This window comes from Melanaphis sacchari, unplaced genomic scaffold, assembly GCF_002803265.2.
Source record: "Melanaphis sacchari strain LSU unplaced genomic scaffold, SCAv2.0 Contig105_pilon_pilon, whole genome shotgun sequence".
NCBI classification, from domain to species: Eukaryota; Metazoa; Arthropoda; class Insecta; order Hemiptera; family Aphididae; genus Melanaphis; species Melanaphis sacchari.
The window spans coordinates 958,802-972,646 of NW_020270395.1; the positions used below are offsets into that span (position 1 = coordinate 958,802).

Sequence of the window (13,845 nt, forward strand, 5' to 3'; positions counted from 1 at the left end):
TTTATGAATTCAAAAATTAATTGATGTTCAGCATGCGGTTATCTAAAGTGAATTGATTGAGTAACGATAAAATAAAAATAAATATTATCGATTTAAATTGTTTTATTTATCTTACGTTCCAATTAATGTTAAACTAACCTAGTTTGCTAACCACCGTGTCACATATTCATTTATTGTATAGTTTATAGATTGAACTGAGTATTTAACGAGTTGCTAAATATATTATGCACTTATTTAGGAATATATTGTCTTAAATCATATTTCTTGCGTCATTTATAATAAGTTATACTATAATCTGTATTTATGTAAAGAAAATCATTTGTTTTTCATTAAAAAACTGTTTTAAGCTTTACATATATTTTTAAATGTATGATCAATGTAAATCTAAATTACACAAACAATCATAAAACACCGCTCATTTTTGAATTATGCTTTACTTTATATGTGTACAGTGCACTGATATTGATACTTAGAATATTAAATATGTGTTCATATATCTATATTCGGTATCTTAATGTCATTGGTTGTGTAATGTGTTTGCTTACAATTATAAACTGCGACTTCCTTTCTACCTAATCTTGATGAAATAATATATGTATAACACGTCATATTTAAAAATTTTTAATTTTTATCGAATTTTATGTCATGATAAACTTTATCCCTTTTGTAATGTTTGTCATTTGTCTCTATACTATGCAGATTTATATGATTTTTAAATTATGACATTAGGCAATGGCACTACTATATACTTACTAAATATTGAATATATATATGTAGTATTGTAGTTAGTTTTGATAAACAATTATTAAAACTTACTTGATTTTAGTGTTTTGACATTCTTGAGTAACGACATTACCGTTCCCTATAGTGACTGATAAATAAATGTTGATAAAAATGTAAGTTTTTAACTATATATGTTGTTTACCTTTATATAAGCTATCGATTTTTTCCAAAAATTATATAGTAGAACTACGTTTTACATACGAAAATAATATCGCATTGCAGTTAATATCTATAATATATGTGTTTGAATTAATATGCACCCAACCAGTTTTTTCAGTTAGTGTCAGTTTGGGCCTTCTCGAAAATTCCAATATGATCAAAAACCACTTTTTTATTTTAATTCTTAGATAATGTTCCTTAGAATATACTTCAAATGTAAATAAGTAAATATAAATCCACAAAATTTAATATGCAATTATATCACTATGTTTTATAAAATATGACATGTTTAACGTCTTATAATAAAAAATAAATATTGAGTTATGCGAACAGAAAGTATTAAAATTAAATGTTACTGCCTGCTGTAGTAGTTTCAGATACTCGTATCACTTGGGTACTTTGCTTACCCCGAGGCAAGACAGCTATTGTTTTCATTATAATATTATATTTTAATTTCGAAAATATCAACATGTAACACGGGTTTTGATCATATTTAGGTTTATTTATAGTTATGTAAAATTCGTTTTTAATTTTTATAAAATTAAATAATCGTTTGATTTTTGGAATAAATATACTTTTATAGGTACATACAACTCCTACTCCTGATTTTTTTTTAAAAGTAAAACAATTTTAGTTGTAAATTATCGTTCAAGTATAAAATATTTTACTCCTTGAAAAAAGAAAAACAATTGTTTTATGAATAGCTCTATAGTCCGATTTGGTGGGCTCAAATTTACGAAAGTACCAATCGGCGAATGTGCACTTGGCCTCAAAAATGTAGAGGACCCATATTTCATATTATATTTTCTTACCTCAATAAAATACAATTTTTTAAAATATGAATATTTTTATAATCAGCTGTATAGATTTTCAAAATAAATATTCAAGACCAATAAAGGCTATAATGATTTTTTTATCGACCTTGTATGTACTATCTGTTTTACTCATGTACTCGAGAATAAGAAATCATTATATTATTATTATATAATTGTGGCGATGTTATTAATGTTTTCAAATAAAAGGAACGATACGAAACATCATTATAGGAACTATTGAACCTTGAGCGTATTAGACTTATTTAGAATTGATTTCCTATACCTACTTGTTTAAATGAAAGGTGCCCTGGTCCACTAAAATTTAGATATGTAGACTAAGATTTAAATTTATCTTAATCGGGCCTTTGACCGGTTATCTAAAATATCATGTGTTCAAAAGTATGTGTCTAGGTTCTAGGGTAAATATGTTAAATACATACAATATTCCTTATTATATACTATATAATATAATGTCTATAAGTATAAAAGAAAAAAAGGGCAGTAATTAAACTGCAAAATAACCATTTATCATCATAATAAACTTTATGAAACTCGATTAAAAAATGATATACCATAATAACGCGAGAACATCGGTCGTTAGCCAAACGCCGCTGTTATAAACATAAAACTGGAAAATTAAAATAGAAGTAGTAATTTATATAATAAATAATATATTATATTTTATAAGTATTAATTGTAATAATAAATTAGAACTTAATTGATTTCACTTTTTTTCTGAAAGATATTTTACCCAATTTTTGTTTCCGTGTTACCCGAATTTTATTTCTTACCTTACATCAACCATCGTTTAATGTTATAAAATTGGATTAGTTTTTGATTTAATTAATAACATTAATCAATATTATTGTTAGCTTTATATGTAGATTTTCCATTTTTAAAGGTTAACTAAAATATCTTCATTGTTGTTTGTACATGATTTATTTTGTATTTATTTATGATATACCTTTAACACATATTACTTTATCTGATTACGGTAGGTATTGGGTATACAATGTTATAGTGGTTTTCCTTGGCATGGCTTAGATGCGTCCAGTAATTGGTTGCATTAAGAATACTTAAGCTTATTTGTTTAACATCAAATGGCCTCTATAATAAAACAAATTAAAAAGAGACGCGTAAGTCAGTGTTTTAAAATGTTTCAACTTTGTAGCATAAAATTTGTTTATTATCGTCCTTGATTAGATTAAACACATTTTTCTTATAAATCGGAGTCATTTTTCAAAAGAGAAAAATGTTATTGATTTAATCAATGCTTAGCCAAGGTTGCTGCTAAAATGTAATTTAATAATATTATTTTAATATGATGCATTTTTAATTTATTTATTTTTTTGAAACTTGACCGGTTTTAGGCTTAGCCTGCCAGTTTGACCCACAAGCCACAACACAATATATACATTGCAGTTTAATAGAGAAACACATTTTTTTTTTTTTTTTTTAGTTGGAATTAAAGAATTTAATCTTTTAAAACGTTTATAATAGATATTTTGTAGTCTTGCTTTTGACACCATTTATGATTAATTTAAACTGTAATTTGTCCAAGTTTAAATCTCGATGATGATGTCTTTCGATTCTGTATATTATGATTATTTCATATGCTGGTGCCCGGATAAAGTTTAAATCGATTAATTGTATTCAAATTACAAACACGACATTTAAAATACTGATTCACTATTTGAATAATATTGTATGATATTATAACTTTAAAATTCTATTCATTATATGCTGGAAATAGTTTAAAACTGAATACCAACCAACAATAATTAACATTAATATTTAGATAGGTAGGTATAGGTAATTAAATATGTACCTAATTGTAGTACTTTTTTTTTTATTTGTCTCATGATATTAATATCGTTTTAAATCTTAAATGTTTAAGACCTTAAATTATTTGATAATAATTGATATGATATAAGTAGTTCCTTATTATAATCTTTTAAAAATATATGTTTATTTTAATGGCTAATGCACAGGATGTCAGTCGATACAACCTGATGAGATTAAACTTTTCGTTGTATTTTGTAAATTATGCCAATGCTCAATTTGTCAATTTACTTTTATTTTCAACAATATAATTACAATTTTTTTTTTAGTTACAATGTAACTAAAAATTAATAAATAGAATACCATTCCATTAGTGCTAATCATTAATTAAATAATAGTTTATATATTAAATTATTTTGAGAGTTTTTTACTAAAATTGTTTTGCTTGCATATTATATAATAATTAATAATTTGCAAATAAATAATATCTGTTTATTATAGCTCAAATTAAAACTGAAAGTTATTTATTATTCTTAACCTGTAAATTATACTATTAACATGTAGGTTTTATGTTTACCTTTATTAATTAAAATTTAAAAGTATTTATTAAATGTATTTGAAAAAAAATTTTTAGACATGTATTATGATGATAGTTATTATTTACATTTTCAGTTACTGCAGTTCGTAGTTGAAAATATTTCCACTGTAAATGAATAGATTTTTATTGTGTAATCGAACTCAATGTGTACATAATATTATGTTATTGTGATGTGATGATAAGTGGACAGTTTTGTCTTGTCGCGAAGTTGTATTGCGTACTGCAATTTATTTCATTATGAGAATATTCTTAACTAGTCTAACTTCAGTAGTTTCTCAACGTAAGTAACTCGATTTCTCCAACCAAACAACGAGGTTATTGTAATGAAATAAAATATTGTGTTATTATTTACTTTACATACGTGCATAGCATTCCACGCCATTAAATATAAACCGATGCCAAAAAATGAACCAACTCCCTCAAGTATCAACCTATATATTAAATATACATATAGTGGTGGAAGTAGAACTATATCACAATACAGAATAATATATAAAATGGTTATTAAAATTAGATGATAATTATAGTTTTGAAACAACGAATTATATACGTTATCGTATTGCATATATTGTTCACGCGCACTATCAGCAAGGATTTTTTCAATGGAACTTGTTTGTCTATAAAGGGTTTTGTGCTTAATTGTCACAAAATAATATAATTCATAATATTAACATGTTACATAACATTTATCACGTATTAATATTGTGCAGCGTTAGTCCGATTGGCTTAACTATATGATGGATTTATTTAAAAAAAATAAATGTGCGCTTAATTGATAATTGTAAGTCTTAAAGATTTGTCAATTGTTCATGCATACATATCTCTAAAAGTACTTACATTTTTAAGTATTGGTATTAATCCATGTTGTATATTATATTTTTATGTAAATGTCGATGAAATAATAAAAAACAATTTAAATGAATTATAGATTTTTTTTTAGGTAAGTAAAATCAAATGTTTATCTACCGAAGTATCACATCTTAAAGTGGAAAATATAATGTTTTATCGTATTACTTCATTTTAAAAACCTAAAAAAATTTTAATCATTTTTAATCGCGGTACAATCGCATAATAGTCATATTCCATTGTTTAAGCCTTGAATATATAATTTATATAACGCATTAACGCTCAACATATTTGTTAACGATTGACGTTCAAAAATACATCCAATGTAAAAAAAAATATTCATGTAGTTACCCGGTTTTAACAAAATATTTTATGTAGATCGTTTAAACTTAGACAATCATAAAAAAACAATTAGTTACCCATGCCATTAAGTAAGTACATACAAAACTAAACATTGTTTACGCATTAGTTATGACTTTACTTTATAAATTAAATATATTTCAAAATTGGTCGTTATCAATCGTGAAAAAACAAAAAATAAAAATATTTATGAAATAACTGAATATTTACATAAAAACATGTTACTAATTATAGTAAATATGTTTAAAGCATATAAGTTTATATGCTTTAAATATACCTGATTATAATTTAGATTTGTTAAAGAATTGGTATACTGTATATAATGTACTTGATACCAATAATACATAATATTATTTCAGCTTTAACTAAATTTTGCAAAAAGTTAAATAACATTTTTATTTTAATTCCAGTTAATAATTTAGAATATTTGATGAGTGACATTCCATCAATAACATACCATTATCCGCTTTGTAATGAACTTTAATACTTTAATGTATTCAATATCAGGTATTGAACCATTGAACAAATAACTTGTCTATCTTTATTGTTATTTCCAAGTAGATCATTTTATTGTTTTCCTCCACAGAAACGCGAAATAATTAATCGTTTCGAGTATACAGCATATAGATTTTAATTTCAATATTTTTTTTAATCTCATTTTTCAGTACCTAAAAAAATTAAATTTTATGTTTAAAATATAAAATATTGTATTAATGGCTTTAACTATAATAACCAATAACCAGTAACCAGTATTTTCTTCAAAATGACAAATTAGCGATTATATACATGATTGAGTATTCATTTCAAATGACAAATGTATATTTTACATAATATAAGTAGTAATTTTAACACTGCGCAATCACCTATTTAATTTTTATTATTACTTAATAACACACGACGTGATGCAACATTGTTTTGAATTATGTAAATATATATAATAGGTATAAAGTAAACAATATATTTTATTCGGTAAAGTCTTTGCAATATGTATATAATATACATTCTATCAAACCGCTCAATAAAAGTTTTATATTTATTGTTCTGTTTTTGATTTTTTTAATTAATAGGGCATCTGATATTGTTAAAATTTAAATTGATGTTGATGTGTTCTAATCATTATTCATTAGATTTCTTTAAAATCGTTGTAAATTATACAATGTATTGTGATAATGTTGGTTCGATATCGTCATCAGCTATGTATTTCATTTTTATCGTGGCTTGTACAGGGCATTACATCAAACCAATCACATAATAGTATAATAGTATATATTATTATATTTTGCATTCCTCACAAAATTTAGACTCATTCCTAGCAATGAATTAAAACGCCTACAGTTAACTTAAGAATCCATTGCAAATTTGTCTCCAACATGTTGTATGTCTTATAAATGATTTAAATTTATAGGTGACATTCTAAGTACTATTATTTCTAGTGTAAATTTAATTTCTCTGAAATTACTTAATGTCAGCAAGTCTTCAAGAATGCAGTGTCATACCTTTAAGGGTAAAAAAAAGTATTTACTAGAAAAATATCGTAACTTAATTTGTAGTAAAGCTAATAAAGGTATATTAGCAGTATATCGTTAAGTAATATAACATATGATATCTCAACTCTCATTTATTATTCATCAATATTATGTGTAAAAACTAACAATGTCTGTAGTTTATAATGCCTTTTACATATTTTAAATATGATGAAATTGTAAGTAACAGGTATAATTTTACTACGGAATCAGAAGAAAATTGTTCAGTGTTAGAGAAGTAATATTTAACATTGTAAATACCCTATGCTATTTATTTTATTATTGTTTTTTTAATAGGTATTTACTATTTAGTCCATTTAATATGTTTTGATGATTTACGGTTTGATTACCATTGAACCGCAGCACCTTAACATATCATACGTGTACACATTATTATAATAATTATTATGTTTCTTGTATCCTCTAAAAATCAAATTGCTGTTCCTAAAAAAAGAGTTTTTAATATCATTAACAGCAAGTAAAAACGTATTAATTTCCCATGTCTGTGGTTTTTCGACCTTGTATTGTTTGTCTATACATGTATATTTACTACGTTGAACGTTTTATCATGCTCATATACTATATTACTATGTACATCAGTATAGATGTCCTAAGACTTGTTAATCGGTTGTGATTTCTACATTTACTAATATTACAGTGAATCGTATTCTTTAAACAGCTATAAGGAATAAGTATTATACTATTAATCTTATCTTTTTGTTCGAGGGCTTATTCGCGATTTCGTGTACAGATGTCTCGAGCGAAATGCTTAAAAATATAATACACATCGCATAGACAAGGAATATTCGTTAGATACTTTATCGTGTTAGTCGTTTTGTTACATATTTTTCTAGTCTCGATGTTAAATTGACGAGCGGTCGCGATTCGACTGAAAGAGACAGTTATTCAATTGTGTTAACTAATAATTTGGCGCCAGCTCGCCGATGCCCACATTTATAGTGACTGTTTAATTGTACGCGGCTATTGAAGCGGCGAACTACACATAAAACATATATTAAAATTGAAAACATGAATGGAACTAAAGTATATACATTTATTTGACCTAATGACATTGCAACTATTTGACTTTATAACATATATATATATATGCCTTATAGTTTTTACTTTAAATGTTTAAATTGTCTCTTTTATAATAAAAATAACTTATGTTATTTAGTTTACTCATTATACTTGGTCAACGCAGCGAATTCGTTTCGTACGGTGTGTCGTTCGTTAAAATATATTTCATCAATCGTATTATATTATGATGTCTATTGTTCCAGACCGAAAGCGAATGCTCAGCCGCCGACCGAGCCGATGAAACAGGCCGTCAAAATGCCAGCTCTCCGCCTTTGGCCATGGGGCCCGTCCAGAATACCGAGGACGACGGCATTTCGTTTTGCGAATATCACGACCTGCCACCACCGCCAGACGGCGGGTACGGTTGGGTCATCGTGTTTGCCAGCTTCATGTGCAACATGGTTGTAGACGGGATCGCCTACACCTTTGGCGTGTTCCTCGGCGAATTCGTTGAGTATTTTGGAGAAGGCAAGGGAAAGACTGCTTGGGTCGGTAGTCTCCTGTCTGGAATGTACCTCAGTGCCGGTAAGTTATTTTACCGTAAATCACAACCTTTCTATACAATATAGAGTGCTTTTGTAAAAACAAAAATAAAAATATTCTTGATCATGAAGGGAGATAGGAGAATAGTTAGTTTAAAGGACTATTGATTTCTTTTAATATTATGTAAATATTGAAAAATAATTTATAGCAATTTTATTACCATAGATAAATATTATAAAACGTTTAGACAATAAAGAAAATAACAATGAAAAAAATTGCATATGTCATAGTACTAAATTTTGCCCTCTCCCCCTTTCACTATGAATTGTTGTCAAAATCTTAGCTGTTGGTAGTATAATCTAATAGTAAATATGACTGTTCATCAGATATTGATATTAGAACCCGTTTTGGCTTTTCTTTAATATTTTAATTTTGAAGCAAGTTATAAGCATTTTAAAAATGTAAATAACTATTAAATTTTAAAATGCCCTTAGTTCAAAAAATAAAGTATTAAAAATAAATCCTACATTTGCATGTATATTCCTTACCATTACATTTTATTTTAAGTCAATTAAAAAATATAAGATGTCATTGACGCAATATTAATAATATTGACACATCATTTATGTCATGCTACTAATAAAGGCATTGCGATGATAACACTTATAACATTAATATCAAATAAACAGTAATAATTTTATATTATTAGTTTTTAGATAAATGTTTAAAAATTTAATTTTAAATTTAAATTTTGGTCAGGTTTTTACAAAAATTATCCTGCTGTGAACTGTATGTTTATAAATATATATATCTATCAACATACCATTAATTTTTAACAATAATTTTTCATTTTGCAGGTCCTATAGTCAGCGCTTTAACCAACAAATATGGATGTCGTGTGGTGTGTATTGCGGGTAGTATCATTGCGTCTATAGCCTTTGCGCTCAGCACTCTATCGCCAAATGTCAATGTCTTGATGCTCACTTATGGTTTTATGGGTGGTAAGTTATACAATATATTGTCTAGCTACCTCTATGAATGTTGGTGGCTGGACAGGTAATAATGTACTAGCCGTGTATGCAATCTGTCGGCCTGTGATAACCTAACCTAATTGAGTAAAGAATGTTACATTGCCTTGTTTATAGGTGGTACGACATCCCACCTCAACGGACATCAGCTATCGTCATATCAAAAAATATATATGATTACTCTAAAAAAAAAATTAACATATGGTTAAAATAATTGTTTAGGATAAAAGGTACGTTAGGACAATTTTTAAGTATCAATTAATTGTTTTGTTTTGTTTTTTTTATCCCCACTTAATTAGATTTGTTTGATACATTTCACTTTCTTAAATTTTTAAGAGTTTTTTTTTAGTTACAAAAACTTATGTCATTAGGGGAGTGTTCGTATAATGATTATTTTATATTTATTTTGATTCATTGAATTTTCAATTCTCATGGTCTCGAATTTCCAATATTATGTATTTTTTTTTTAATTTTTTTTATATCTTTAAAAAAATATATATATGCCGGTAATATCACAACTTTTAATTATAAACACAAAACTGATTTTTTAAAATAAGTTATTTTAAATAATGTAGTATGAATATAGTTGTCTTATTAATTAAAACAGTTATTTTTTTGAGAAATCATGTATATTTTTGGCGCACACACTTAATATTTAATTTTTAATGAATTAGATAAAAAAAATTTTTGAATTTGAATTTTATTCTGTGTTTCAATAAAGTAAAATTTAAATAATTTACAATTTGTTTATTAATTATTTTTGCATGAAAATTAGAATTAAATTTACTCAATAGTATTGAAAAAAAAAATGAAAAGCTTTTAGAATAAATTATACATTGTGTAGAAATATATTTTGTTAATTTCAGAACATGTGCTATAAATAACAAAAATTAAGTTATTACTTGATAAAACTTTTACATATTTTATATTTATTTGAAGGCTATTTCAAAATAAATATTTATATCAATCATAAAAATGATTAATTATGTATTAAAATATATTATTTTTTTAACATGTTTAATTAGGAGAAAATTATTTTCATAAAAGGCATGTTTGTGTTAATTTAAAACATAATATTTTAGTCTCCATCTGTATTATGAATTACAGTGAATAGAACTAAATAATTGACAATGGATGGATGGACTCAATTATAAGAGGGTACTTTAATTAGAAGTTTCCATTATTAGGAAAGGTCTGTAATTATTTTGTTTAACTTAGGTTACACAATTTAAATTTCATTAAATATAAGAATTTATAACTGAAATTATATATCTATTTTATATAGAAATACTGTTATACTAGTTTTTGTGTAAAAAACATTTAAATATTTTGATTTATAAATTTTATAAATTAAGATGATGACAAACCCATATGCATTGTTTCTGTCTTACAACATACTAAATTTACATAATATTCTTACCTTTAAGGTTGACTATGTTAATTCAGTGCATGCTTAAAGCTTTTTAGTGTTGTGTTGAATGCTTATTTGTGATATACATTTGTGAGACATGTGAGATTCGGCGTCTTCTTAAAATTTCATGTACAAAACTACTAAAAATAAAATATAAATTCTATAATTTTTACTAAGTCTGAATATTTTTAAAATTATTTCTATTTTTGTCTGGAATATAGTTAAAAACAATGAAATTAATTTTTTATATCTTATTTCTTTATTATTGAATATTAGTGTGCACGCCAATTAATTACTAATACTATATTTATACTGTTATACATTAATTTAAACAAACAATTATGGAGATGTATAATAAACTAATTTTAACAGTAATAATAAAATATAAATTTTTTTTGTTAGTTTTGTAAATTATTAATATTTTTATTTTTATTTCATTATATAATTAGTTTTGTTTACATTTGATGGAAATTATTTGTCATATTATAAATATAAGAACTATTAATAGGTAATTATAAGTTAAATAATTATAAAATTATTACATACAAATATTTTATAAAGAATGAATTTTTACTTAATTTACATAATTTTTATAATATGGTTAGATATATGATAATTAAAGCTAGAATTTATATGCAATTGTATTATTCATTTCACAAATGTTTTCTAATTATTAAATGAAAAAAAAAGCTTCTTATAATTTCAAAATAAATTGAATTGAATTACTCTTTATATAAGCGTAATAATTTTTGTTAGTTTTATTTTTAAATAATTTCATAGTATTTTTATATATTTTTTGTGAAAGACAAAATTTTATTTATTTTATGAAATTTAAGTATACATTTTTTGTGCTTAAATTTAAAATGTGCAGAATAAAAAATAAATCATGTATATCAATATAAAAAGCAATTCTTTGACATAATAATTAAATTTGTAAAAAGATACTACAAAAAAAAAAAGCAACACAACAATGCATATAAATCATAGTTTTAATGTTATCAATTAGCATATTAATTTCTTTCATTTCAAATGTGTTAAATATCATATTTTTTTTTTACGTGCAATTTTATTTCTAAGTATAAGATTAATTAAAATTAGAACTCATTACTCATATACTGTTAAACTTATTTTGATCATATTTAATATTTCTCTAGGCTATTAAATATAAAATTCTACAGAAAACATGCTAATCTAATTTTATAAAAATATTTTAGAAATTCATTCTATTCAAAATTTTGTATTAATTAGGGATGGCATACTGTTAATATTCAGTAAGCCTTAAAAAAATTATATTCTTTTTCATTAATTATTTTACTTAAAATTTAATTCAAGTGAATTAAAAATTATTTTAATTGATTTTATTATTAAAATTTAATAGAGTGTAAAAAACATTGATATAAAATAAATTCGAGTTAATATATTATTAAATTGTTATATAATACTTTATAATAAAAACCTTGAATCATCACTGATTGAAAAAAATAGAACTTAAATATCATATCGTTGAGTTTGCCATTTTTAATATATTTAATAAGTATTAAGTAATAATAATAATTGTCAAAAACAACTTTTACTTTTAATATTTATTTATACATAATGTATTCACACACACACATACTCATACATATTTAGATATTAATATATATGTTTATAATTAATATAAGTTTATATTTTATTGTAATTATAATAATTTTTTTTTTTTTAATAGTTTGTATAACATTGTATCATTTAGGTTTAGTATGGATAAATTGGTTAAAACGTGGATACTTGTGGTTTTACCGAGCATTTTTTTCTAAAATGCCTTTAAAATTTTATAAATTAATTTAGATAACCTTTTAGGGATCTATAAATTTTTTTAAAAAAAAGTTATCACAATTAAAAACTTAATGTTGTTTTTAGGTATTGGATTTGGACTTATTTATTTGCCAGCTGTAGTATGTGTTGGATACTACTTTGAAACAAAAAGATCACTGGCCACTGGTATTGCTGTATGTGGTTCTGGTTTTGGTACATTTGCTTTTGCTCCTCTTGCCACTATGCTTCTCCAAAATTTTGATTGGAAAGTTTCAAATTTGATACTTGCTGGAATGATTCTATCATGTACCGTAAGTTTGTTCTTATATATCTGTTGAACTATGTTTAGTATTGTACTGTTTGTTAGATATATATGTAAATATTTAATTTTTATTTTAGTTATTCGGTGCTTTAATGAAGCCTCTAGAATATCCAAATGAAGGCTGTAAACCATTACTTCAAAGAATGGCAGATGAAAAGCGTATGCAAATGGAACGTGGATCGATAGGTGGATCATATTTCATTGTACAACTTAAAGATGGGTCATTAGAAAAAAGACAAAAGTTACCATTAAACATTGATCCTGGCGTTCATTCAAGTTTTAACTTGGATGAATTGGTAGGTGGCACTGGATCTCCCATGACACCGATACCAACCATGGCAGTCTTACCTACCATCAAAGAAGTGAAAGCTCCAGAACAGAGTGGATCTAGTAATAGTTCTAGCAATGCTGGAAGTGGAGATCTTAAATCTGATAAAAAAGACAATAAAGTAGAAAACTCAAAATCAGAAGTACCTGAACAAAATGGTGAAAAACCAAGCGAAACAAATGGAAATGGAGAGTTGGCTGAAGTGAAAGCTGCCATCCCAAGAAATGCTTCTCAACCCGCATTCACAACTCATGTTCAAGGTTTGCCAAAAAATGGTTCAGTGCCATTTTTTGACCGTATTCGCAAAACTAGTGCCAGTGAACGTTATCGACCTACTTTGGGACCAATAAAAGTGTCTCGACCTAATCTCAATTCAAATGGTGATATTCGTAAATCTATACATTTAAGATTATCAAATGTATCAATACTTGGTAGTAAAAATAATAACGCTGAAGATATGTGGTCAAATGTTAGTGTTTCAATATACCTTATTTATTTAACAATAATTAATGTACACTGTCTGCCAAGAGAAA

The 13,845-nt window shown here is 25.2% G+C and overlaps 1 protein-coding gene across 4 annotated transcripts in view; it reads left to right on the plus strand.

Moving 5' to 3' along the window:
• The window catches only part of LOC112603314, a 63,771-nt gene that overhangs the window by 48,359 nt on the left and 1,567 nt on the right, over positions 1 to 13,845 (plus strand). For 3 of the 4 annotated variants that reach the window (XM_025351832.1, XM_025351831.1, XM_025351834.1), the window contains exons 2-5: positions 8,150 to 8,471; positions 9,287 to 9,430; positions 12,768 to 12,973; positions 13,062 to 13,781. In XM_025351832.1, the coding sequence (XP_025207617.1) occupies positions 8,150 to 8,471; positions 9,287 to 9,430; positions 12,768 to 12,973; positions 13,062 to 13,781 (1,392 nt within the window). Of the gene's footprint in view, positions 1 to 7,738; positions 7,911 to 8,149; positions 8,472 to 9,286; positions 9,431 to 12,767; positions 12,974 to 13,061; positions 13,782 to 13,845 lie in introns of those variants that run through there. The other variant, XM_025351833.1, reaches the window with a different exon arrangement.